Below are 25,724 nucleotides of genomic sequence, written 5' to 3'. Positions count from 1 at the left end.
TGCCAGATTATTTGGCTTGCTTTAAAAAGAAAACCATTTAATTTTGAATCGTTTCATTTATTTATTTTATTTTAGATATTTGAACTAGAAACAAGCCAAAAACCTATTTTTTTGCAGTGCACCGAGTTCAAGAGCAGGTTCATTAGAGGTATAGTTCACCCAGAAATGAAAATTGTCATCATTTACTCATCCTCCACTGCCAAAGCTGTTTGAGTTTCTTTCTTCTGCTGAACACAAAGGAAGATATACAGAAGAATGTTGGAAAAAAAACAGCAACTGACTATGTTTTGTTCCTACTATGGATGCCAACGGCTGCATTTTTTAAAATAATTTATCAGAATATCTTTTTTTGTATTCACCAGAAGAGAGGAATTCGAAAAAGTGTAGAACTTTCAGTAAAAAAAACGCCCTGTTAGAGTCTTTTTAAAAGCTTTTAGAACTACATTTGAAATAAGATTTGATATCGTCCATGTCGTAAACAAAATCGAGTTATCAAGAAAAACTAAAGAGAAATGACTTAAAGTTTATGTGGATTTATTCAGATTCTGGACATTTTCTTTTCACAGAACAAAATACACATGTAGGTGTAGTATACCTGCTGATGTCTTGCTGAAAACTAAGATTGGATTTGTACTGTAGAATAAATACAGAATATACTGGCAGAATCACACACCTTCATAAGCTCATCACCAACATAATGAACTGCGTCTACGTCTTATTTCACACAAATGAAACCTGTATAGTGTACAACTAATCCAATTTGAACAGTTGAATCGATCTGCACCACAGAGAGCAGCTGCCTTGCCTGTAAATCACCCAAACAAGCTTCAACAGATGAAAAGGCGTCAAAAAATGATGTTCAATTACAGGACGTGTTCATAAACACAAAGTAACATGGATAACCAAAGGCTGATGCCCATGCCAGTGCAAGAATCGGTGAGAGAAGAGTATGTCAGTCAACCCGAGTGAATGTGTGTGCACAGTTCATGACATTCATGATCGTAGATTTCAGTCTTTTAGCAAGCAGCACTGCAAACGGACCTGCATGTAAGGTCACAAAATGGCGGCAGTTTCGAACTGGAATCTACAGTAAATGTACAGAAATAGAGACAACATCGCTGTGCATATCAGAGGCAAAGCTCACAGATGATTTCTGTTGAATGTAGAGCAGATATTAGCACATCTTGGTCATTGAATAATAAAACTGAAATGACTAGAGAGAATTTTCCTGTCAATAAAGCGCCTTGGCCTGATTTTTACTTCTTTTTTTTGGCAAAGCGCTAATGTGTCAAATAAAACACTCCTCACCTTCAAAAGAAGACGCTTTCTGATGATTTTGCTGAACTTCAGCCCAAGTTTATATTTCATAAACACCCTACTGTACACAACGCAAGTCCAACGCTCACTACCAAATAAACCTGGCTCCCATGAGGAACAGTTTACTTGCCTCAGTGTCTGTCAGATCAGCGCTTCTCATCTCATAAATAAGTGCTCTGACCGTCAGTGGTCCGGGTGGATGGGTGTCCTCAGAAGGGCATCCCGCCAGTGATCTGTCGGGCCACCTGCTCTTCAGTGCTCTCCTCCTTCTCGCTGCCGCGCTCCTTATTCCAGTCCTTCAGGCCCTCCGGCAGCGACGTGTCCTCATCCACGCTCCCCGTTCCCTCCACAAACTCCTCATAAGTTGACTTCTCAGCAAACGGCCTTTTGCCCAGCAGCTCGACCATGTCGTTTTTATCCAGCACCTCCTTCTCTAGTAGACGCAGTGCCACCTGGTGGTGAACAAGCAGAATTACTGTAAGCACAAGATTGACTGTACACAAATGTATAGCTAAGGTCACAAGTTTGGGACCAGTAGGACTTTTAAAATGTATTTATTTATTTTACCTATTAAATAATTTATATTTTAATGCTATATTCATGGCAAAACCTATACTAAATAAACAATATATAACAATCATATTGTACAAAAAAAACATTGAAGAGAGTCATAAATAAGGTCATAAATAAGATAAATATTCTAAAATTTTTCCCAGAAGACACGTTTTCAAACATTTCCCTTAAAATCTCCTGAATAAAAACTTTCTCTTAAACATACACATTCTATCAAAATATGTTTTATCGTCAAAATATTCTCACACAAGACACAGATAGGTTTTTCTTCCCCTTTCAATAAATATGAGTGTATGCGTTCTGAGTGTCCGATTCTGCATCTCCTATGTCCGACCTGATCACGTCTACTTTTAAAATGGTAATTATTTCTTACATTTACAAATGGATTCACTTCATACAATTTGTTGTTTCTACATTCATCCCATTCGCTATTTCTCATTAATAAACATATTTAAAACAGGTTTAATATCAGACGCAGGAATTTTACATTCTGTTATCTCCAACTGTAGGGCTTCTGGACTTATAAAATACATTTAAATATAATATAATATAATATATATATATATATATATATATATATATATATATATATATATATATATATATATATATATATATATAATATAAAAAAGTTGTTTTGAAAAAGTAATATTGTGACAGGCTGCACGGTGGCGCAGTGGGTAGCACGTTCGCCTCACAGCAAGAAGATCGCTGGTTCGAGCCTCGGCTGGGTCAGTTGGCGTTTCTGTGTGGAGTTTGCATGTTCTCCCCATGTTCGTGAGGGTTTCCTCCGGGTGCTCCGGTTTCCCCCACATACTGTATCCAAAAACATGCGGTATAGGTGAATTGGGAAGACTAAAATTGTCCCTCGTGTATGTATGTGTGTGAATGAGTGTGTATAGATGTTTCCCAGTGATGGGTTGCGGATGGAAGGGCATCTGCTGCGAAAAACATATGCTGGATAAGTTGGCGGTTCATTCCGCTGTGGTGACCCCAGATTAATAAAGGGACTAAGCTGTAAAGAAAATGAATGAATGAAGTAATATTGTGACATTTCATTTCAATTTAAAAGAACTGCTTATTATAATTATATCTTATAATTAGGGCCAGACAGAATCTGTGGACATTCTTTGCCATTTCTGCTGAGAATTTTGTAAAAAAAATCTGTGGATTAATGCAGAAATTATTTTGGCATTATCGTAAATAAAATCTTAATATATGAAATAAAAAATAATAGCTTTTTAACTTTTATTTAAGGGTTACAATGCAAACCCATCTAGAATAGATCCACTTATTTGGTAAACAAAGCAAGTCTCTCATATAATATATCTACTAAAAGACAGAAAATATTACTTTGCACACTGTATTGTAAATAAATTAAATGAACACTTTCATATTAGTCAATATTATTACTGAAATTAAAAGCAAATGAATATACATTTACACATATTTACACAAGTAAATAAATAGACTTGGGCAAAAATTCTGTGGAAATCTGCAGATTTTTTTGTGCGCCCAGATTCGGTGTGGGCCTACTTATAATGTAATTCAAAGATGAATTTTCAGCATAATTTCTCTAGTCTTCATAGTCGCATGAAACAATTCGATGATGATTTATTGCTCAAGAAACATTTCTGATTATCATCGATGCTGAAAACAGTTGAGGTGTTTCATATTTTTAGGATTTATTATCTTTCAGAAGTGGCATTCATAAAATGTTTTCTTTTTAAAAATATTTTAATTCTGCAAGGACTCTAAAAAATAATAATAATAAATAAAAAAAAAAAAAAAAAAAAATATATATATATATATATATATATATATATATATATATATATATATATATATATATATATATATATATATATATATATATATTATATTATATATAAATAATCAAAGTTATATTGAAAAAAGTAATATTGTGATTATTTAAAAGAAATGCTTTTTATTATTATAGTTTAGATATTTTATAATGCAACTTATTCCTGGCATTCAAATATGAGTTTTCAGCATCATTTCTCTAGTCTTCAGAGTCACATGATCCTTCAAAACAATTCTAACAATCATTTATTGCTCAAGAAACATTATTGATTATTTTTTAAAAAAACTACAGTGGCCAGGAGAGCTTAATGTGCTGCAATTAAGGGAAAACACATGCAATTACAAAAAATACTAGCAAATTAAGAAAAACAAGTTGCAAATCCTCACATCGCAAACACATAAAAAAAAAAAAACATGCTGCATTTTCCCACGACGCAAACAATTTACAAAAACACACTGCATTTGCAAAATCATCGGAACACAACGGAAATGTTTCAAGGGGACCCAAAACCGTGACGGATGCTGCTGTGCCGTGACTATTGCTCAGTCAAGTTGTAGGTGATCTTTGAAAGGTGAGTTTTTTGTTTGTTTATTTTAACATCCTGATTCTCTTGTGTTTTTTATTTTATTAGCCAAAATAACCGTAACCTAAATACCCGGGTCTGTCACGTTTTAGGGTCCACTTGAAACATTTCCGTTGTGTTCTGTGCTATTTAAAAGTGTTGTGTGAGAATGCAGTGCGCTTTATGTAATTTGTTTGCGTTGAGAGAAATTGCAGCTCATTTTTTGGAATGTGAATGCATTGTGAGAATTTGCAACATGTATGCTGTCAAACGGATAAAGATCTTTTCTCAATTTGCTGGTGTTTTTTGTAATTGCATGTGTTTTCTTTAATTGCAGCATGTTAAGCTCTTGGCCACCGTAGAAAACAGTTTTGTGATCATTTACCTTTATAATGTGGCATTCAAAAAAACTTTTCTTTTAAAAAATATTTTAATTCCACAAGGACATAAATCAAAGTGACAGTAAGGACATTTATAATGTGACCACTGACTAAATAATTGTACAGGGTGGGCCATTTATGTGGATACACCTTCATAAACTCACTGAGAATTTCACAAGAAAAAACAATGGTGTGCTTGGTTTTAATGTAACTTTATTCTTTCATGAGTTATTTACAAGCCCCCTCACATATACTAATGTGCCAAAAACAGGACGTTAATATCACCAACCATTCCCATTTTAATAAGGTGTATGCATATAAATGGCCCACCCTAAATGCTGTTATTTAGAAATTTTAGTTTACCAAAGAATCTTTATAGTAAGCTGTATACAGAGGTGGATAGTAACAAATTACATTTACTTCGTTACATTTACTTGAGTAAAATGATTGGGTAACGTGTACTTTTTCTGAGTACATTTAAAGATGTGTACTTTTACTTAAGTAAATTATTAGAGAAAAAGCAGTACTCATATTTTGCTACATTTGGCGGCGTTCCTCCATTACTGTCAAATGCTAATAAATATGATCCATATATTTTGTTTGCAAATTTCGCGAGGCGCCGCATTGGACAGGTTGTATGTCGCGAGAGGTTGCTATAGAGACGCGTCTCCTGCTTTCGGGTTCGAGTGCGCACGCTTATGTTGGAATAACGGCTGAAGTCGAGAAAGACTTGCGAGTTTATACTGCGGAGATGCCATGGCCACCTGATGTTCCAAGAAGAACGGTCTGTGCAGTGAGGTTATTTGACCAGGTCACCCGCTGCCTCAAGTTCAGTCTGTTTTTACTCTAAGATGTCAACAAGAACAGTTTGATAATGCGATGCATGCTGTACATAGAACTGACTGCACAACATATACATGAACTTACAACACATAGTGGTAAGTGTCAAAATGATCCCAATTTTAACAATATTAATGGTTACGATGGGATAACTAAAGAAACTGCTGTTTATTGGAATAACTGATTAGCCCTGCACATATTAGTCATTCACACTGTTAACCATTAAAAATATAACATTTAAACATTGTTTTTAACATAAAAATGATGTGTAATATATATATATATATATATATATATATATATATATATATATATATATATATATATATATATATATATATATATATATATATATATATATATATCTATATATTATATATATATATAGATATATAGATATATATATATATATATATATATATATATATATATATATACTGTGTATATATATATATATATATATATATATATATATATATATATATATATATATATATAGATAGATATATATATATATATATATATATATATATATATATATATATATATATATATATATATATATATAGATATAGATATAGATATATATATAGATATAGTTGAAATCAGAATTATTAAACCAATTTTTCTTTTTTAAATATTTCCCAAATGATCAGAGCAAGGAAATTCTCCTCGGAAAAAAAGTCTTATTTGTTTTATTTCGGCTAGAATAAAAGCAGTTTTTAACACAATTTTAAGGTCAAAATTATTAGCCCCTTTCAGCTATATATTTTTTTGATAGTCTACAGAACAAACCATCTTTATACAATAATTTGCCTAATTACCCTAACCTGCCTAGTTAACCTAATTAACCTAGTTAAGCCTTTGAATGTCACTTTAAGCTACATGGAAGTGTCTTGATAAAGATCAAGATAAAATATTATTTACTGTCATCATGGCAAAGATAAAATAAATAAGTTATTAGAAATGAGTTATTAAAACTATTATGTTTAGAAATGTGTTGAAAAAATCTGCTCTCCGTTAAACAGAAATTGGGAAAAAAACTGTGTATATGTATATATATATATATACTGTGTATATGTATATATATATACTGTATATATATATATATATATATATATATATATATATATATATATATATATATATATATATATATATATATACATATATATACACAGTATATATATATATATATATACATACATATATATACACAGTATATATATATATATATATATATATATATATATGTGTGTATATATATATATATATATATATATATATGTATATATATATATATATATATAATGAAAAGTAACTAGTAATTATTTACTTGAGTAATTTTTTCATTAGATACTTTTTTACTCTTACTCGAGTAACTTTAAGATTGTTACTTTTACTTGAGTAAAAATTTCTACAAGTATTTGTACTTTTACTTGAGTATAGATTGTGGATACTCTACCCACCTCTGGCTGTATACCAGTTTAAAACATATTTACAAAACTGATTTTAAGTACATCAATCATAAATGACTGAGCATCAATAATATTTGGCCATCATTGAGCTGCAAATCAGGGTGTTCGAATTATTATTGAATTTTTTTAAGACTTCAGTAACGATGCTAAAACTTCTACTTTCTATATTAAACTAACTAATATTGTATAATATTACTGCATTATTTGATGCTTGATTAAATAAATGTAGCCTTGGTGATCAGAAGAGATGTTTTTCAAAACATTGTAAAGTGATCCCACACTGTAATATATGTGCCATGCTGCTGTAATGCTGGTGATGTGCTGCTGTACCTTCTCCACCTCAGGCTTCTTGTCAGAGAGCAGTTGTTGCGTTCGCTCGTATGCTGTGCTGATGAGATTTCTGACCTCGGTGTCAATGAGACGTGCCGTGGCCTCACTGTAGGGCTTCTCCAGAACAAGCTCTCCCTGCCGTGGCAGGTCGAATGACACCTGTCCCACCTTCTCATTCATGCCAAACTGTACAATCTGTAAAAGGAATAACAACACTTTTACATTAAATACTTAAAACTTTTCATTACAGTTTTATTTATATTCTTACACAAATATACATATATTTTTTTCATAGTGTCACATGATCTAATATATTGATTTGGTGTCAAGAAATATTTTGTACTATTATTTATTGTTATTATATATTATTATTAATGTTGAAAGCAGCTGTTCTGCCTATTATTTTTGAGTAAACATTCTGATCAATAGAAAGAGATTGTGAATGTATCCGTGATTCATTCATACATCCTTAAGAGACATATATGAAATGTGGTTAAATACACCTTTAATTAATTTTTCTGTGTAAAAATGGTCAGTTTAGCCCAATTTAATTTCTACTAAATGACATTCTGTTCAATCATATAAAGACAGCGCTAAATTACACTAAAATAGCACAGATGCCAATTAAAGTGTCAGAAATCATCCATTTATTTATGATTCATGAAACACCAGTGATACTTTCTAAACTGGCAATGAAGAAATCAGATGATTGTGTGACGTACCTGTGCATAGGCACTCTGTGTCACCTTCTTCAGGTCATCCTGCGCCCCTGTGGTAATGCGTCCGAAAAAGATCTCCTCAGACACACGTCCACCCAGAGTCATGCACATTCTGTCCAGCAGCTGCTCCTTGGTGTACAGATACTGCTCTTTGGGCAAATACTGTGCGTAGCCTAAACCCTTTCCACGTGGGATAATGGATACCTGGAATGATAGATCATATGACTGAGTACATTTTAAACAGCACCACCGTATTAAAATGCATGTCATTCAGTGTGATTTTACTTTAAGCAAAGGGTCGGCGTGCTCAAGAAACCAGCCGGCTACAGCATGACCAGCCTCATGATAGGCCACTGTCTTCTTCTCCTCTGGCTGGAGGACCTGAGTCTTCTTCTCAAGACCTAAACAAGCACAGAGCTCATCATCAAGGCTGGCATGAAAAAAAAATTAACTTTTCTGCTAAAACATTTTTGCTGGGGATATTCTGGATTTTTTAAGTGCCGGATGAACAAGACAGCTTTGTAGGGCTGGGTGATCAAGAGGAAGAGAGATTTTTTTCTATATAGCTTAAACATAGCCATATCCATGTAAAATAACTTGAGTGAGCTAGAAGAAAGAAGCTAGATAAGCGATTAAAAATGTAAAAGAGACAAATACTGGACCAGTTTGCGGAAAAAAAGAGCTAATTTCACCTCACTTTTGTTGCTAATTGCAAACTGAATGGTAAAATAGACACTTCTGAGTGGAAAAACAATCTTTGCTACACTGTTTATGCAGTTAATACTAATGAAGGAACAAAAAACTGCTGGAATATGTTTAATTGCTTAATAATTGTAGAATTGATTTGAAATATTGAGAAGCTGTGTAAGTTTGTGTACCAAAATATATGTTTATACAGTGTATTTACATATGCACATGTAAATATCATGGGCAAGTTATTTATCTTCTGTGATTTAAGGGGATAGTTCACCCAAAAATGAAAACTCTGTCATCATTTGCTCAACCTATCTCAACTCAAACTGCTGAACATAAAATAAGATATTTTGAAAAATGTTGGAAATCTCCAAGGCATGTTCAATTATGCACTCAATACCTGGTTGATCTTTTTTTTTTAAATTGGAATTGAAGCGGGGCATCCGAATTAACAACCAATCTTACTTATTACTGTCTGAACTTCACATCCAAACTACACAATTAATATACATAAAGTGAGATTTTCAAATGTCTCATTTGTCTCTTACCCCCAATTACTCGTTCAATGGCTTGCTCGAAATGTTTTTGGTTGATGGCATCAGAAAGATGGCGGGCTGCAATTAGCGCAGCTTCATTGCACACATTAGCGATGTCCGCACCTGTCAGAACAACAACAACATGTCCATTAAACCGTTAAGCTTAATTTACATCTCAAAAAGTAACCCAAATCTACAGTATAAAGCCTTTACATGCCTGAAAAACCAGGTGTTAGAGCAGCCATTTTCCTTGCCAGAGCTTCCTTGTCCAGCTCTGCTTCCAGCTTTAATGGTCTCAGGTGGACTTTGAATATAGAAGCTCTACCTTTGATATCCGGTGGTCCTGCAATTATTTGCATAGAATTGTTTTAGTGTGCTGTAATTACAGCATTGGTGAGCATTTTTAAAAGCCGTCACAAAACAACTATGAAATCTACTTCTTTAAAATAAAAAGTGACAAAATTCCTTACCGATATATATCTGTCTATCGAAGCGTCCAGGCCTCATTAGAGCTGGATCTAGAATATCTGGTCTGTTTGTGCCAGCCAGCACTACAACATTAGTAGCAGTGTTAAAACCTACAAAAGAAAGAAAGAGATGGACATTAGCATTAATAGTTACATCAGATCATTCATTCATTCATTCATTTTCCTTCGGCTTAGTGCCTTAATTATCCAGGGTCGCCAGAGAGAACTGCCAACTATTCTGGCATGTTTTATGCAGCGGATGCCCTTCCAGCCGCAACCCAGTACTAGGAAACACCGATACACTCTCACATTCACACACACACTCTCACATTATGGCCAATTTAGTTCATCCAATTCACCTATAGCGCATGTCTTTGGACTGTGAGGGAAACTGGAGCATCCAGAGGAAACTCACGCAAATATTGCTATGATCGTACACATAAAGCATTTTGTTTATAACCAGTAACATTTTTTATATTAATCTACAACTTTATGAAGAAATCAGAGGGTTATTTAAGGTTTGTTCACGCCCTAGTATGATTTTCTTGGTCCAGATAAAAAAAAAATGCCACCAAGTGCTATTTTTGGTTTATTTGAAAGCCTTTGGTCTTTGTCTGTTGTGTACACATTTCAGTCAAACCATTCCAGAGTTCACTGGAAAGCAGACAGACTTATCTTAGTTTTATTTCCCTAGTTTGTTAGCATACCAAGGTTCAGATGGCAGTGTTCACACTTAATAAAATACTAGAATAATACTAAATACTAAAATAATAGAACAATCACAATAGAGTTTTTTAATCCCTTTCACATTTATATTTGAAATAATCTAGCTGACCCAACGTCATGTATCACATGACACCACAGCCACAGCCATAATTATGTTTTTTTTAATATATTTTCCCCCTTTTCTGAAAATCCTAATTATATTGTGAAATATCTGATATCCTAATTCTCAAATATGTGTCAAAACATTCATTTTGTTGTTTAATGAACAGCTTATTAACAATCATTTTATTTGATCTATGATGGAGATGGGCACCGCCATGTTAGTCTATGCTTCAGCGGAGATACCTAAAATAAGCATTATTTGTTTAAAAGCAATAATAAACTGTGATTTATGACAATCACGGCACATGTCTTTCCTCTTGCTCAGTGCCAGTCATCGAAGGAAAGCAGATTTAAATTTAACAGCTGATGATGTGATGCACTGAATGTTTTAATCACACTAGTGTGATCACTGGCTCCAGTGACCAGCGTAGACACAGTGATCACACCACTGTGATTGTATGCATCAAAGGGTTTATCGAATCAAAGCTGAAAAAGTGTAACACATAGTCCATGTGAACCAGAAGTAGCAGAGACTTTAATTTCAGAATGTTTATGTACCTTCAAATGTAATATTGAAAAACTGTATCTGATTGGGCAGTTAAAAGATTTAACTTGAGCCATCAACAAACTGGTAGATCTGTCTCTGTGAGATAGCAGCGTAATTACAATAAGTGAGATCCGAGACGTGACTCGCCACAGATAATCTGTTGGGGAGGGGTTAAAGTCCCTGGCGTCTGGCTGAGATCAAAACCTTTTATTATGTTTGGCTAGCTAAATCGATCTACTCCCGGGAGGGGGTAGAAATCAGGGGCCATGCGATTTACTTCCAGAAGAAAATTTTAATTGGGGGGCATAAAATTAGAGCTGTAAAGCTTAACTTTTCGATCCTAGGTGAAAAATCGAATCTGTTGGACACGTCCAATAGGTTAATAGGTACCGAAAAAGTCCACAGAGGGGGGGTAATCACCAGAATGGGAAAGTCCCAGAGTAAAATGAGAAAATATGATACAACAGTGTTTTGGAATATGGGAAAAACAGTCTTTACGCTGTTTTATCTGTTTTTATATTATTTGTTTTTATACTTTTCTCTTTTATTCCTGTTTATGTAAAGCACTTTGAATTGCCACTGTGTACGAAATGTACTATATAAATAAACTTGCCTTGCCTTGCAAATGAAAGTAAGTGCAGAGCTTTCTGTTTGGGTATTAAAGCAAACTCTTAAGAAAATTGTGGCTGAAGCCCCCAAACTGACGCCAACAGAGATGGATCGCCATTCCCATGACAGAAGTAAATGGTCAGGCTTTGATTAAAGATTACCAAAACAAACTTTTTTCAGTTTATTAACCATTAAGCACAGATCGACTATTCACCTAATGGACAATAAATGTAATAACTACAGCTTTCAAGATACAAACCATCCATCTCAACTAGTAACTGATTGAGTGTGTTCTCTTGTTCACTCTGTCCACCGAAGTTGCCTCTGCCTCTCTTTCTTCCCACAGCATCGATCTCATCTATGAAGAGAATACATGGGGCGTTCTTCCGTGCTAATACAAAAAGATCCCGTACCTAGCCAAAAACAGAGTGTTTAGTCACAATAACAACAGTTGATGAAGAACAATAACAAGAAACAGAAATGTCCGTACCCTTGCCGGTCCAACTCCTACAAACATCTCCAAAAACTCTGACCCATTCACAGTGATGAAGGGGACATTGGCCTCTCCTGCAGTGGCCTTGGCTAGTAAAGTCTTTCCTGTGCCTGGAGGTCCAGTCAAAATAGCCCCCTAAACAATAGGATTAGACACTGTTGAAATCTCACCAAATCTCTTTGGCAGCTCCACAATGTTATTTAAAAGTCTTGCGCTACCTTTGGAATTTTGGCACCCAAATCCTGGTACTGCTTTGGGTTTTTAAGGAAGTTGACAAACTCCATGATCTCCAGCTTGGCCTCCTCACAGCCAGCCACGTCCTTGAACTTGACGTCGATCTCGTCTCGTAGTACTTTGGCAGTGGTTTCGCTGACGCTAAAGAGTCCACCCATTCCCCTTCCAGGCCTCCCTGCCCCCGCTGGCCCTCTCCTCAACATGAACAGCAGGAACCCAATGATCAGGACGGTGGGCAACATGCTGAGGAGGAACGACCTGAAAAATAAAATATCACACCAGTAAATTCTCTAGTTTGAGAGAAGATGCTTGAATCTAAAATCAATTCTGATGTCTCATTATAAATTGTAAGCTGCAGATATAAAGGCACAATCTCACCCATCACTTTCAGCAGAATAGACCACTGGCAGTCTGTTTTCTCCTTCAATGCCCAGCTCCAGCTGAGCCGTCTCCAGGTTACGCTCAAATGTGTCCACGCTGCCGATGTTGAACCATACATATTGCTGTTTGAAGAAATGCCCACAGTCATTTCTATGTCATTATAATGTTACAGAGATTAGAAAAATGTGCCTTATTTACATTATTGTTTAAAAGTATAAGGTCAGTAAAAGGAAAGTCTTTAATAATCACCAAGGCTGAAATGATTTGATCAAAAAAAATACAAACAAACCAATATAATACAAAGTGTTTTTTTTTTCTCTTTAAAGTGCCCTATTATGGCACATTATTTTTATTATGGCACAATATTACCTTTCATCAAGTGTTAGATATAGTTGTTTGTGAAAAGGTTTTGATTGATTAACTTCTAATGTTTCATCATCGGTCTCAAGTTTAAACGGATAAGGTCAAATTGGCGCCATCATTACTGTCCTGCAATGTCTAAGCATTGTACCCATTTATGAAATGAGAAACGTTTCATTTGCAGAGAACCCACTTCTCTTTATCCAAACCGCTAAGCATTTCAGGCCTCCAGAGTTGAAACTTAGACTTGGCATTATAAGCAGTAAAACAATCATAAAAGACTTGGGCCATCTGCCAAATCAGACAACAGGACGGGTTTTGAATTGTGAGTAGTAGTGTATGTTAAACTGTCAGTATGTGCGGGCTAATAGGCTAATTTATTTGATTATAAGATTTATATTGTTGGTTTTGGCTGAAATAATAAACAACATGTACTTGGGTTGTCCGATTAATCAAAATCGAAATGTTTGAAACGTTGCGATCAGCTAATAGCAAGAGGTTTTATTTAATCCCCCTTTTAGTTAAATTTTTTAACTAACACTCACCGCATTTTAGCAGTAAGAAGCTATGATACAGAACATTGAGCTAAAGCTTGACTAAAAAATGTAATCGCAAACCAAATTGAAATCGCAATATCATTTAAAAAAAAACAATTAGATATCTTCCCCAAATCGCACAGCCCTAATGTATGCAGTATTGATAAAAGAACTGTATGCAATCCTCCTAAATAAACTCACCCCGTCAACTGGAGTTTTACCAGGAGTAAAGATGACTTTTACATATCGCTTGTTTACAACCTCCAACCTGTCAACCTAGAAAAGATTCAATCCATAACCTCAAGGGTCAATGTTCATGCATAGCTGGAAAGAAACAGCAAATGACATTGATTGATAAAAAAGATCTTGTAAGTAATCACATACCACTCCTTTTGCAAGATAACTATTGACAAAGTCTTTCCATGTGACCTCCCTTCCTCCATCTCGTATGAAGAAATAATACCCCATAGCTGCCCAGAAGGCCGTTCCACCCAGGAAATACATACGAAACTCTTTATCATCCCAAGGAAATTCACCCTGAAGGAAAAGGACAAAGAAATAAGTTGAAATAAATAGAGAAAAATGTAAGAGATAAATTTATTTAACATACACCATATTTTCATATTGTTTTGAGACTTAGAACTTTAATAACATCCCAATCTTAATCTGCAAGACTTTTAGAAATATATTGTATATTAAAAACATCATGACTTGATCTTACAATGAAACAACAGTGATGTATGCTGAATTTGTACAATCATTAAAGGTGCAGTAGGAGATTTGGGAAAATGCTAACTTTAGCCAAAGACTGTAGAATACACAAGACATGTCACTCGTATAGTGATGAATAGGCATGGGCTGGTACATGATTCTTACACATAAATGTTGATAGATGGTATGATAACCTTGGATAAAAATATCACAATTTCATGGTATTGTGATTATTGCTCTAAAATATATATTTTAAATGTCTAGGGTAAAAAACAACAACTTTTTTCCACTTTTTTCACAATGTATATTTTATTTTGAGAAACATTTCCCAAAATGTTTCTTCATTAGTTTCAAAAACACGGATTTCTTTACAAATCAAAACAGAATCTTTGGATATCTTTTCCGCAGGAGATACAGTTTCTGTGTATTTTGTGCAATTCAAACATTTAGAAATGAAACTAAAGATATAGTTGTTTAATTTTACTGGTGATTCCTAATATGAAATTTAACCGTAACCTTGGCAAGCACCTTTGGAGAATTTGATGTTTCTCCATTTAATCAGAATGCATTCTGCATACTACCTGAAATTGGGTTTTAAAGATGGCCACGGAGTGAAATGACTTGGCTTAAAGTATTGAAAATGCATGCCTCTCAGGTCGCCGTGCTGCACGTGAACACGCAAATGATGCATCTATCTAGGTAAACAGGGTGCGCAGATATACAAATCTACATTTGCTGATACAGTTTGGGCTACCTCTCAAAATATTCAGCCTGAATATTTTAATTGGACGGACGTTTTTTTAGTCTTATGCCTTACCCAGAATATACAAATAAATGTAAATACATTTGGATCATTTACTTTAATCATTACTATTGGAATGTGAAGAGACTTTCAATCAGCACAACAAAAAATATTTCCAAAGACAATCACCTTTTGCACCTTTGATCATCGTCTAGTTAAACTCCACCCCTTTCTTAACATGCATTCAATTTGACTGAATGCTTAGTTATTAAAGCATGCATTGTTTTGTCCAATCAACCACCATGGATAACACCATAATATTTTATAGAATTAAATAATTTTTTTTTATCACTGCTGTCTCAAAATAACATAAACATAACAGTAAGACATGATTATCAAATCATCACAAAAAACCCATTGTGGGATTTAAACAATTTAAACAATCCTTGTTTTAAACATACAAGCTTTTCTTCCTGTGAATTTAAAAGAAAGTTTTTTGAACAGTGACAATTTACATTTAGAAGACATGAACATGCAAATCTTAGTTTGTCATTCTGCCTAAATGGTCAATTTTTTTTTGGATGTCACTTTATACTTCAGTTTCTCATCAAATCTTCTGGCCAATCAAATGCTCTCTAGTATCTGACATGTCCCGCCCCCTTCAAGATGCTTCTCATTTGCTTTTCATTTGATGTGTTTCAGCTCAACCACGCTCACTGCAGAGCGGTGATAAAACAACATGTTATTGGCTGTTTTTTTAAGAGGAGGTAGCAACTCTATGTCCTATACTGTCTTCATGTTTCAGTTGAGATTACGTCAAACATTGAATAAAAAAAATTACATTTTAAGCACTTCATGGGACCTTTAATGTTACAGCGCTACTAGTAATTACACAACGTTTAACCTTTTGAATACGGCTTTGCCAGGTGGATTCATCTTTCCGCCCCCCTCGTTTTCCTCCTCCACTACTTCCACCTCCACCTCCACCTCCACCTGTGGTCTTCTGAGAATTGGTTGGTTTAGCCTCTGGTTTAAAATAAAGGCAAAAAACAGAAAGATTATAAAGATTAAATCCATGAAAGTCATTACCCTGATCTTTAAGCTGGTCAGAAATCTTACCTTTGACTTCAGCGTTGGATGGCGTGGGCTCACTGTTTTTTGGACCCCCATTTTTATTATTAGGGAAGTATTTTTCAAAACCTTCAATAGAAAAAGACAAAATGCAATTAACAAATAAGTTGAAACACAACCCAGCTTTGAACACTGCATTTCCAATGACTTTCACACCTTTAGGAGGTTTGGAGCTTAATCTTCTATATGTCCCCAAGACCTGAAAGAGCAAGGACCTTCTGTCTAGGACAATTTGTCCAACACCCTGGACCTTTAAATGCAAAAACATTGACATCATAAATATACACACTCAAAAAAACCTCAAGATACTAAAAAAATACTAAAGGCACAATTTTGGTTCCCTTTGAAAAACATCTAGATTCCTCAAGAAACTTCAGATATTATAAATATATCCTGGAGAACCTGAAGGAAGTTGTTACTGTAAGAACAACTAACAATCTAAAGCTTTTAAGCTCCTGGAAACGAAAATACAGGTTCCTGTCCTTTTTGTAAGGGTATCTATAGATTTATTTGGGTCTTAATTAGGTCTAAATGTACATTTCCACCATTGAAGCCCCTAAAAAGGCTTTAAATCTGAGCATAAATTATGAAATTCATATGGGATACAATTTTGCATGAGCTGCAACAAGGTGTCCGCGAGGTCTTAAAAAGTCTTAAATTCATGTAAATACTTTTTTAGGTCTTAAATCATGTTAAACAGGTCATAATTTCCCTATGTCCAAGTAAAGTTACACAATAACCAATAATCCATCTTAAAACTAGACAAAGCAGCAAATTTTCCTAATTAAATTCCCCAAGCAGGGAAAGAAAACTAAAGCAACACATCCCTTTACATGATCTTCCATTACCACAAAAACTATTTACTGAAGTAACTGGGCCATTAGAAAAAAATCCCTAGTGTTTAGCCCTGTATAAGTCTAAAATTTCATTCATTATGGTCATAAAAGGGTCTTAAAAAGTCTTAAATTTGACTTTAAAAAACCTGCAGACTTTAAGAAACCCTGTGCAAAAGATAAGTACCTTCCAAGTAGGGCTGCACAATATATCAGTTCAGCATTGATATCGCAATATGCTCATGCGCAGTAGTCACATCGTATGATCTGCAATGTCGAGCATTCAGGCACACAAAATTATAATGTTTGTTACTTTAAGAAACTGTAATTGTATTTATATAAATACAATGAAGACTATACTGGGTCATTTTACGTTTTGCACTGTATACTGCTAGACTTCCAGAAATCCATAAAATGCTGCTTATTTAGTTTGCATCTTTGCTGTACTGCATTTATTAACGCTCGTAACAGGTTTAGTATTTTTTATGCAGATGCACTTCTGTCTGCAAAATCAATTCAATATATCTAAAATGATGAATTCTTACCATATTGAGCCATTTATTTCATCTGTTAAGTTATACTCAATATCGCAGTATGTATTGCAGAATATTTTTATATTGCAATGTCATTTTTTGTCCAATATCGTGCAGCCCTCCTTCCAAGTATATTAGCTTTCTAATACAAATATTTAAACATCCATAAAACAAGATATACAATAACAAAATCAGTAAATAAAGCCTTTTTAATATAGAAATCAAACTAAGTTACATTCTGCTTAAAACAAGAACAAATAATTGTCATTGCGGTGTGAAAATTACTTTTTAATTTGAATTAAATAGATTTCTTTTCAAAATGTTGCGGCAGATTATTATAAACATGCTTAATTTTTATAATTTTGCTTCCTAATTGAACATGTTTGACTTTAAAAATCGTAAAAATCTAGACATAAGTGGAAAAAAAGCCCCCATAATTTGAGAAATAGAATCATACAGTGTTATCAGAAGTTTGAATAAGCATTATTTCTATATTCTCGTGTTTAGGAGGAGTTGTTCAATCCTTAACAAGTCTTTTAAAAAGTAATGGTACAAATTGTCTCATCACATTTTGAAGTGTCCTGAATAGAAAATATGGTCTACTTCCTATAAATGCTCATTTAAACATAATGACATTTCCTGTTCCTTTACATCATTTTCATTCAATTGGTCTTTTAAAAAGTCTTAAAATTACATAAATTTACATAAACTGCAGAAACCCTGTTCAAGTATCTTCTTACTGCTTGACATTCATACTTTTAGCCCACTTCCAACAGATACTACAAAAACAGTCTGTAAAATTAAAGTAAGCTTTCAAATGTTTATATGAGAATATATAAGAAGCAAACGCTCAGACTGATGTTTTCATAAGATATTGAAGGTACAAGAGATTTAATGTGAAGAGGCTGTGACATAACATGAGCTCTACATGTTACTCAACGCAATGTCAAACAGGCCGTCGCTTGTTTACTATCGAACTCTCCGGTCTGTAACATTGCATTCTGCAGCACACAATACAAAACCATCATACAGACGACAGAACGTGTGTTTGTGATCAAATCTCGGCGTATGGTGTTGGGTTCATGCATGATGAAATATCCACACAAATACAGTCAAGCTGCACATTTACCGACTGAAAGCGGTTTGTTGATCTGACATTCGGCAGCAGAGTGTGAAGAAGGTTCCTGCAGCCTCTTGACAGATGCAGATATCGGTGTGCCATTGTGGCACTGTGCGCTTGGGTCTCTTATCGATATAAAAAACAAGACATCGGACGAAAAGTTTTGACAACATGAACTACTGCGTTCCGCTGCGGTTTACTTCCGGTGCACGCTCGTGACGTACTCGCTGTAAAGAGCTCAGGTTAACCCTCTGTGGTCTGATCTAAAGAATTTATCTTCAACTTTTTTATTTTGTTTGGAATTTTTTTATACATAAGCAAAAATGCATGACTTCAGTCCCTACTTTTCGACATCTTCTGATTGAAGTTGACTCACTGCTCAAATCTTTCCGTATGTGTAACAACAAAAAATGTGTCAGATTCTTGGTTCTTAATGGAGTACTGTTGTCTATAGACTCTGATTTGAGTTCGATAGCTTTCGTGTAATGCTCTTAATTTATTTATTTTCATACACTTTATACTATTGTAATTTACTTAACCCTTCCTTTGTTTTGTTAGTCTTTTTTTCTGCAGCTAATGTAGTTTGTATTTTTCTTCTTTTGTATCTCTCTTATACTGATCTCCTGATTGTGGTTGTATATTTTCATTCATTCATTCATTCATTCATATTCTTTTCAGCTTAGTCCCTTTATTATTCTGGGGTCGCCACAGCGGAATGAATCGCCAACTTATCCAGCATTTGTTTTACACAGTGGATGCCCTTCCAGCCGCAACCCATCTCTGGGAAACATCCATACACACTCATTCACGCACATACACTACGGACAATTTAGCCTGTGGGAGAAACCAGGGCACCCGAAGGAAACCCACGCGAATGCAGGGAGAACATGCAAACTCCACACAGAAACGCCAACTGACCCAGCCGAGGCTCGAACCAGCGACCTTCTTGCTGTGAGGCGACAGCACTACCTACTGCGCCACTGCATTGCCCTATATTTTCATTCTTGAATAAAAAAAAAAACCTCTGTGGTCCGCAAAGAAAAGATAATATATTCTTTAAATCAAATAAATTTGTGTTGGGCAAAAATTTATCGCATACAAAATAAAACTTAACGTTTGTTTTAACATAATATATGAGTGTATATTTATGATGTAAATATAAATACATACATGTATCTTTGAGAAAATATATTTAGATATAAGATGTATGTGTATACGCTACAAATTTATATCAATTTAAGAATCTATGTAACAAAATTGTTTGTATAGTTTTGTTTCTATGTATGTGTTTGTATATACATAATAAATATATAATACACGCACATATACTGTATATTATTTTGGATGCAATAATCTTTGCCTAGCAAAATAAAAATATAATAAATATTGTATGTATTCTTTCATTTTCTTTTTCAGCTTAGTCCCTTTATTAATCCAGGGTCGCCACAGCGGAGTGACCCGCCAACTTATTGAGCACATTTTTACGCAGCGGATGCCCTTCCCCTTCCAGCTACAACCCATCTCTGGGAAACATCCACACACTCATAAACTAAGGACAATTTAGCCTACCCAATTCACCTGTACCACATGTCTTTGGACTGTGGGGGAAACCAGAGCACCCGAAGCAATCCCACGTGAACGCAGGGAGAACATGCAAACTCCACACAGAAACAGCAACTGAACCAGCGACCCAGTGAACTTCTTGCTGTGAGGCGATAGCACTACCTACTGCACCACTTGTATATATTATGTCAGCTTTTATTTTGGATGCAGTGAAGCACGCTTAATCTTTGCCCAGCAAATATAGAATTATTTAAATTTTGTTTTAGCATTACATAAAGACTTTTTGGGGAAGGATTTAAAGTATGTTAAAAAACTCTATTATGTTAATAGAGAACTATAAATTGGTGTAAAAAATTGTATCTGAACCTTCTAGAATAACCAGAAAAAAACACCGAAAACCTTAAAACAACTGAAACTGTCATTTAATTTCATGTAGCATATATTTAAAAATAACTGTAAATTGAAAATATCTTTTGTAATTCATTTTTTGTTTGTTTGTTTTTTAGTTTTTTGTCATTTACATATGCTTACATTCACATATTTACATATAAATGTATATCACCTATATGGGACCTAGATCTTTCCTTCAGTAACTTTTGATGTTGAAAAGTTTCAAAAAGTGACTTTTATTGACATTAATAAGCCAAAATAAATGACAGGGCTTTATAATTTAAGTGTAAATTGACAAATGTTATTTTATTTTATTATTTTATTATCCAAAATAATCTGTCAGGCAAAATAAAAAAATATAATAACTTAATGACATATTAAAAGACTATATTTAATTGTCCTTTTAAAACATCATGCTTTACCACTATGTTTTTAAACACTACTATTTTGTCAGCAAGACATTTTTAAACATTTCAAATGTAATGAAATCATGATCACTTATTATTTAATGTATTTTAATAAGTACACATAAGAATCAACTAACACAAATATAGCCTGCTATCCTGAATGACAAAACATTACACAATATGACATTATTTCATCTGTTTGCCACATTGTTTTTCAAAGCAGGCAATTAAAATATTAAATTACTTGCAAATATACATTTTGTATAAAAATGTGATCGGCTAATCAGATATTTGCATAAACGATCATTTAAACAAGGGTATAAAGTGTTCAGTTAGTATAGTTAAAGAAAGATACATTTACTCTGTGTCACTGATATCGAAAGTGAATAACCGAGGTGATTGTTTGCAGCATACTTTTATTTAGGACAATTACACAAATAATTCTTTGTTTCTTTAAGAGCATAACTTGTTTTTCCTCTGCAATCCATTTATTATCAGCCTGTGTGTAAAAAAGTCTAAACATGGTCTCAGTGTTTTTCCAGCCGGGTCAGAACAGGGTCACAGTAAAGGACAGAGCAACAACACTGTCTGTAAAGTGTATCGCAGCATGAAGCAACATGTTTCCTGAAGTCTTTGACTTGGCACTGCCTCTTGCCCAAACTGGAATGATCACATTCTTCTTGCAAAGTTAGGTTGCCCCTTTTAAGGGGCCAAATCCGCTAGATAGGTTATGACTATTAAAACATGCTTTCATAACTTTCTCTTATGTTGTATGAAAATACCTATCAATGTGCAGAAGACTAAAAAATCTCTTCAATAAACAACAGTCTGTTGCGCTGTCTAAATGCAGAGCACCACTTCAGTTGGAATGTGAACATTAACATTAATAGTAAACAGAGTAATAATGGTAGTACAGTAGAGGGTTTGCAGGTGGTTAATGACGTGAAAGCGCCTGTGCAGAATGATTATATTTTCAGCATTCCTTGCATGCCCACATCCCACAAGCCCTTATATGTCTGTCTGCTGCAGAGTATCAGGAAGACGCATTTAGAGTTTCAGTTCACTGCAAATTCACATTTAGAAGCTGCAGTGAAAGATCAACCACACTCAACAATTAGCATTGCACAAACATTTGAGTTACTCAAATGCTCATTGTGTTAAGAAAGATTAATCATGCAAAGACTTACTTAAATTATAGAGAACATCAAATAAAATTGAATATTTAGAATTTAGCATCCACTCTAAAATATCTGTTTGCCTGTAGTTTGTGAATTACAGGAGTTTATTTACATTTTTGACTGATTGATTTTGTTGTTGGAAAGTGTAACAAAGTGACTTGATTGAGATTTTTAGGAAGCTGAATCAATGTATGGTTGTTTCTATATTGTTAAAAGCGATTAGTTGTCTTCAGTTTAAAAAGTGAGCCAAAGCCGTTGACCAAATTTACTGAGTAAATGAACTTTGTGCATAATTATTAAAACAAAAGACACTTTAAGTAAACGAATTGCTTTATGCTTTATTTTAGCACTGTCACCTCACAGCAAGAAGGTCGCTGGTACGAGCCTCGGCTGGGTCAATTGGCATTTCTGTGTAGAGTTTGTATGTGGGTTTCCTCTGGGTGCTCCGGTTTACCCCACAGGTCCAAAGACATGTGGTATAGGTGAATTGGGTAAGCTAAATTGTCCATAGTGTATGAGTGTGTATATAAGGATGTTGGGTCGCAGCTGGGAGGGCGTTCACTGCATAAAAAACATATGCTCGATAAGTTGGCGGTTCATTCTGCTGTGGCGACCCCAGATTAATAAAGGTACTAAGCTGAAAAGAAAACAAATGAATGAATAATTGCTTTATAGAGTGTATATACATTATTATTTCTCACACAATATGTCATTTCAAACTACACTGTAAAATGTAATGACAAAAAGTCCAGACAACAAATATGTTTATGTTGCTTTAACTTGTTTAAGTTAATCAGGTTTCAATTCACATTTTTAGTTATACAAAATTTAACTTAATTTTTTTAGTCAGTTTGATTGATGTAGGTTGAAGTTAACAAAAAAATTTAAGACAGCAAGAATTAGTTTTTACAATGTTAATAATAGTTACCGTTGTAAAAAATAATAAAATTACCCTTACAAGTCATTTTAACGTACATTACAATAAATTTTGTTGAATCTACTATAACTTAAAAATAACTTAAAAACTTGTAACTTAATAACTTGAAAAAACTTTAATAACTTAAATGAACAAAAACATGTTGCAGGGCTGCACAGTGTGTAGTGGGTTCGAGCCTTGGCTGGGTCAGTTGGCGTTTCTGTGTGGAGTTTGCTTGTTCTCCCCGTGTTCGCGAGGGTTTCCTACAGGGTCTCTGGTTTACTGCAAAATCTAAAGACATGTGGCATAGGTGAGATGAGTAAGCTAAATTGTCCGTAGTGTATGTGTGTGAATGAGTGTGTATGGGTGTTTCCCAGTGATGCGTTGCAGCTGGAAGGGCATTCGCTGCATAAAACATGTGCTGGATAAGTTGGCGGTTCATTCCGCTGTGGCAACCCCTGATTAATAAAAGGGACTAAGCCGAAAAGAATGAATGAAAAACATGTTGCATGCACTGACCATAGATAGATAGATAGATAGATAGATAGATAGATAGATAGATAGATAGATAGATAGATAGATAGATAGATAGATAGATAGATAGATAGATAGATAGATAGATAGATAGATAGATAGATAGATAGATAGATAGATTTCTGAGAAAAGAAAGCATCGCTACAATTTCTGAAACTGAACCATGTTTACTGTACAATTCAATTCAATAATTGTTTTATTGGCATGACAAAAGTTACAAATGTATTGCCAAAGCATTTATAAAGGTTACATAAAAAAATACATATATAATAAAAAACATAGTAAACATAGTAAATAGATGTAGTAGTAAATATATAAATAGTTGAAGTCTTTTTAAAATATTTCCCAAATGATGCTTAATTGAGCAAGGAAATTTTCACAGTATGTCTGATAATATTTTTTCTTCTGCAGAAATTCTTATTTGTTTTATTTCGGCTAAAATAAAAGCAGCTTTAAATTTTTTAAAACCCATTTTAAGGTCAAAATTATTAGCCTCTTTTAGCTATATATTTTTTCGAACAAACTATCGTTATACAATAACTTGCCTAATTACCCTAACCTGCCTAGTTAACCTAATTAAACTAGTTAAGCCTTTAAATGTCACTTTAAGCTGAATAGAAGTGTCTTGAAAATATATATATATAACTATTATTTACTGTCATCATGACAAAGATAAAATAAATCAGTTATTAGAAATGAGTTATTAAAACTATTATGTTTAGAAATGTGTAGAAAAAATCTCTCCATTAAACAGAATTTGGAGAGAAAAAAACATGGGGCTAATAATTCAGAGGAGCTAATAATTCTGACTTCAACTATATATATAAAATATAAATAATATATCAGATTATTCAATATATAAATATAATATTATTCATATATATCAATAATAATAGTAATAGATCAGAATAAACTGTACATTTAAGAATCAACATTTTAAGACAGTAATAAAAACAATATCAGTATATTTACAATGATTAGATTAGATTAGATTCAACTTTATTGTCATTACACATGTACAAGTACAAGGCAACGAAATGCAGTTTAGGTCTAACCAGCAGTGCAATAGCAGCAAGTGCAGGATACAGGTATAAGTTATAAAGTGCAGTTATAGAAAAACTATGGTAATATTTACAGATGGATGTACTATCAACATTATATACAGGTTGTATTAGCTATGAACAGATTTACAATAAATGAATATATGTACAGGATGCTATTAATAATCAGGAGTGTGCAGATAAACAATTACAAATGTCCATGTGCAGTGGGTATGTACAGTTCAATAAATGAATCAGTGCAATGAATATGTGCAAACTTTAAATGTGCAAGTGTTAAATAGTGCAGTGATTGTGAGGAGTATAAGTTAGAGGAATGTGGGGGGTGTCTTGGGGAGGCAAAAGAGTCAGTGAGGGGCAGAGTTCAAAAGGGAGACAGCTCTGGGGAAAAAGCTGTTCCTCAGTCTGCTGGTTTTGTCCGGGGGAGCCTGAAGCGCCTGCCGGAAGGCAGGAGAGAAAACAGTCTGTGAGCAGGGTGAGAGGTGTCCTTAAGAATACTGCGTGCTCGGCGCAGACAGTGTTTCTTCTGGATGTCCTCAATGGCTGGCAGTGTAGTCCCTGTGATGCGTTGGGCAGTTTTCACCACCCGCTGCAGTGCCTTACGCTCAGCAACAGAGCAGCTTCCATACCAGACTGTGACGCAGTTGGTCAGGATGCTTTCTATTGTGCAGCGGTAGAAGTTCACCAAGACGGCTGATGAAAGCTGGTTCTTCTTAAGTTGCCTCAAGAAGAATAGGCGCTGGTGAGCCTTCTTGACCAGGCTGGAGGTGTTGGTGGTCCAGGAAAGGTCCTTTGAGATGTGGGGTCCCCAGGAACTTGAAGGAGGAGACAGGTTCAACGGCCATCCCATTAATGTGGATGGGATCATGCGAGCCTGTTCGTCCCTTCCTGAAGTCCACA

The 25,724-nt window shown here is 34.3% G+C and overlaps 1 protein-coding gene across 1 annotated transcript; it reads right to left on the bottom strand.

Annotated features, from left to right (window-relative positions):
• Window positions 1–517: 517 nt before the first annotated feature.
• Window positions 518–18,979, bottom strand: afg3l2 (AFG3-like AAA ATPase 2). The gene is made up of 17 exons (XM_056474660.1): window positions 18,788–18,979; window positions 16,449–16,542; window positions 16,281–16,361; window positions 16,066–16,187; window positions 14,093–14,245; window positions 13,910–13,984; window positions 12,810–12,934; window positions 12,416–12,689; window positions 12,195–12,332; window positions 11,964–12,117; window positions 9,724–9,831; window positions 9,471–9,596; window positions 9,266–9,376; window positions 8,310–8,425; window positions 8,028–8,228; window positions 7,306–7,500; window positions 518–1,769 (listed from the first exon to the last, which is right to left on the bottom strand). Exons 1-17 carry the CDS (start codon window positions 18,878–18,880, stop codon window positions 1,527–1,529), a joined length of 2,409 nt encoding a protein of 802 aa, XP_056330635.1. The 5' UTR covers window positions 18,881–18,979; the 3' UTR covers window positions 518–1,526.
• Between the last annotated feature and the right edge of the window lie 6,745 nt (window positions 18,980–25,724).

The sequence above is a fragment of the Danio aesculapii genome, chromosome 2 (genome assembly GCF_903798145.1).
Source record: "Danio aesculapii chromosome 2, fDanAes4.1, whole genome shotgun sequence".
NCBI classification, from domain to species: domain Eukaryota; kingdom Metazoa; phylum Chordata; class Actinopteri; order Cypriniformes; family Danionidae; genus Danio; species Danio aesculapii.
The sequence above is the reverse complement of the archived record's forward strand: the minus strand, read 5'-3'. Positions and strand labels throughout refer to the sequence as shown.

Coding starts and splice junctions, on each gene's coding strand:
- afg3l2 (XM_056474660.1), bottom strand. CDS start 18,880: ATGGCACACCGATATCTGCATCTGTCAAGAGGCTGCAGGAACCTTCTT. Junction 16,543..18,787: donor CAACAAACCGCTTTCAGTCG/GTAAATGTGCAG, acceptor TTGCATTTAAAG/GTCCAGGGTGTTGGACAAAT. Junction 8,426..9,265: donor CATTGAACGAGTAATTGGGG/GTAAGAGACAAA, acceptor GTGCTTGTTTAG/GTCTTGAGAAGAAGACTCAG.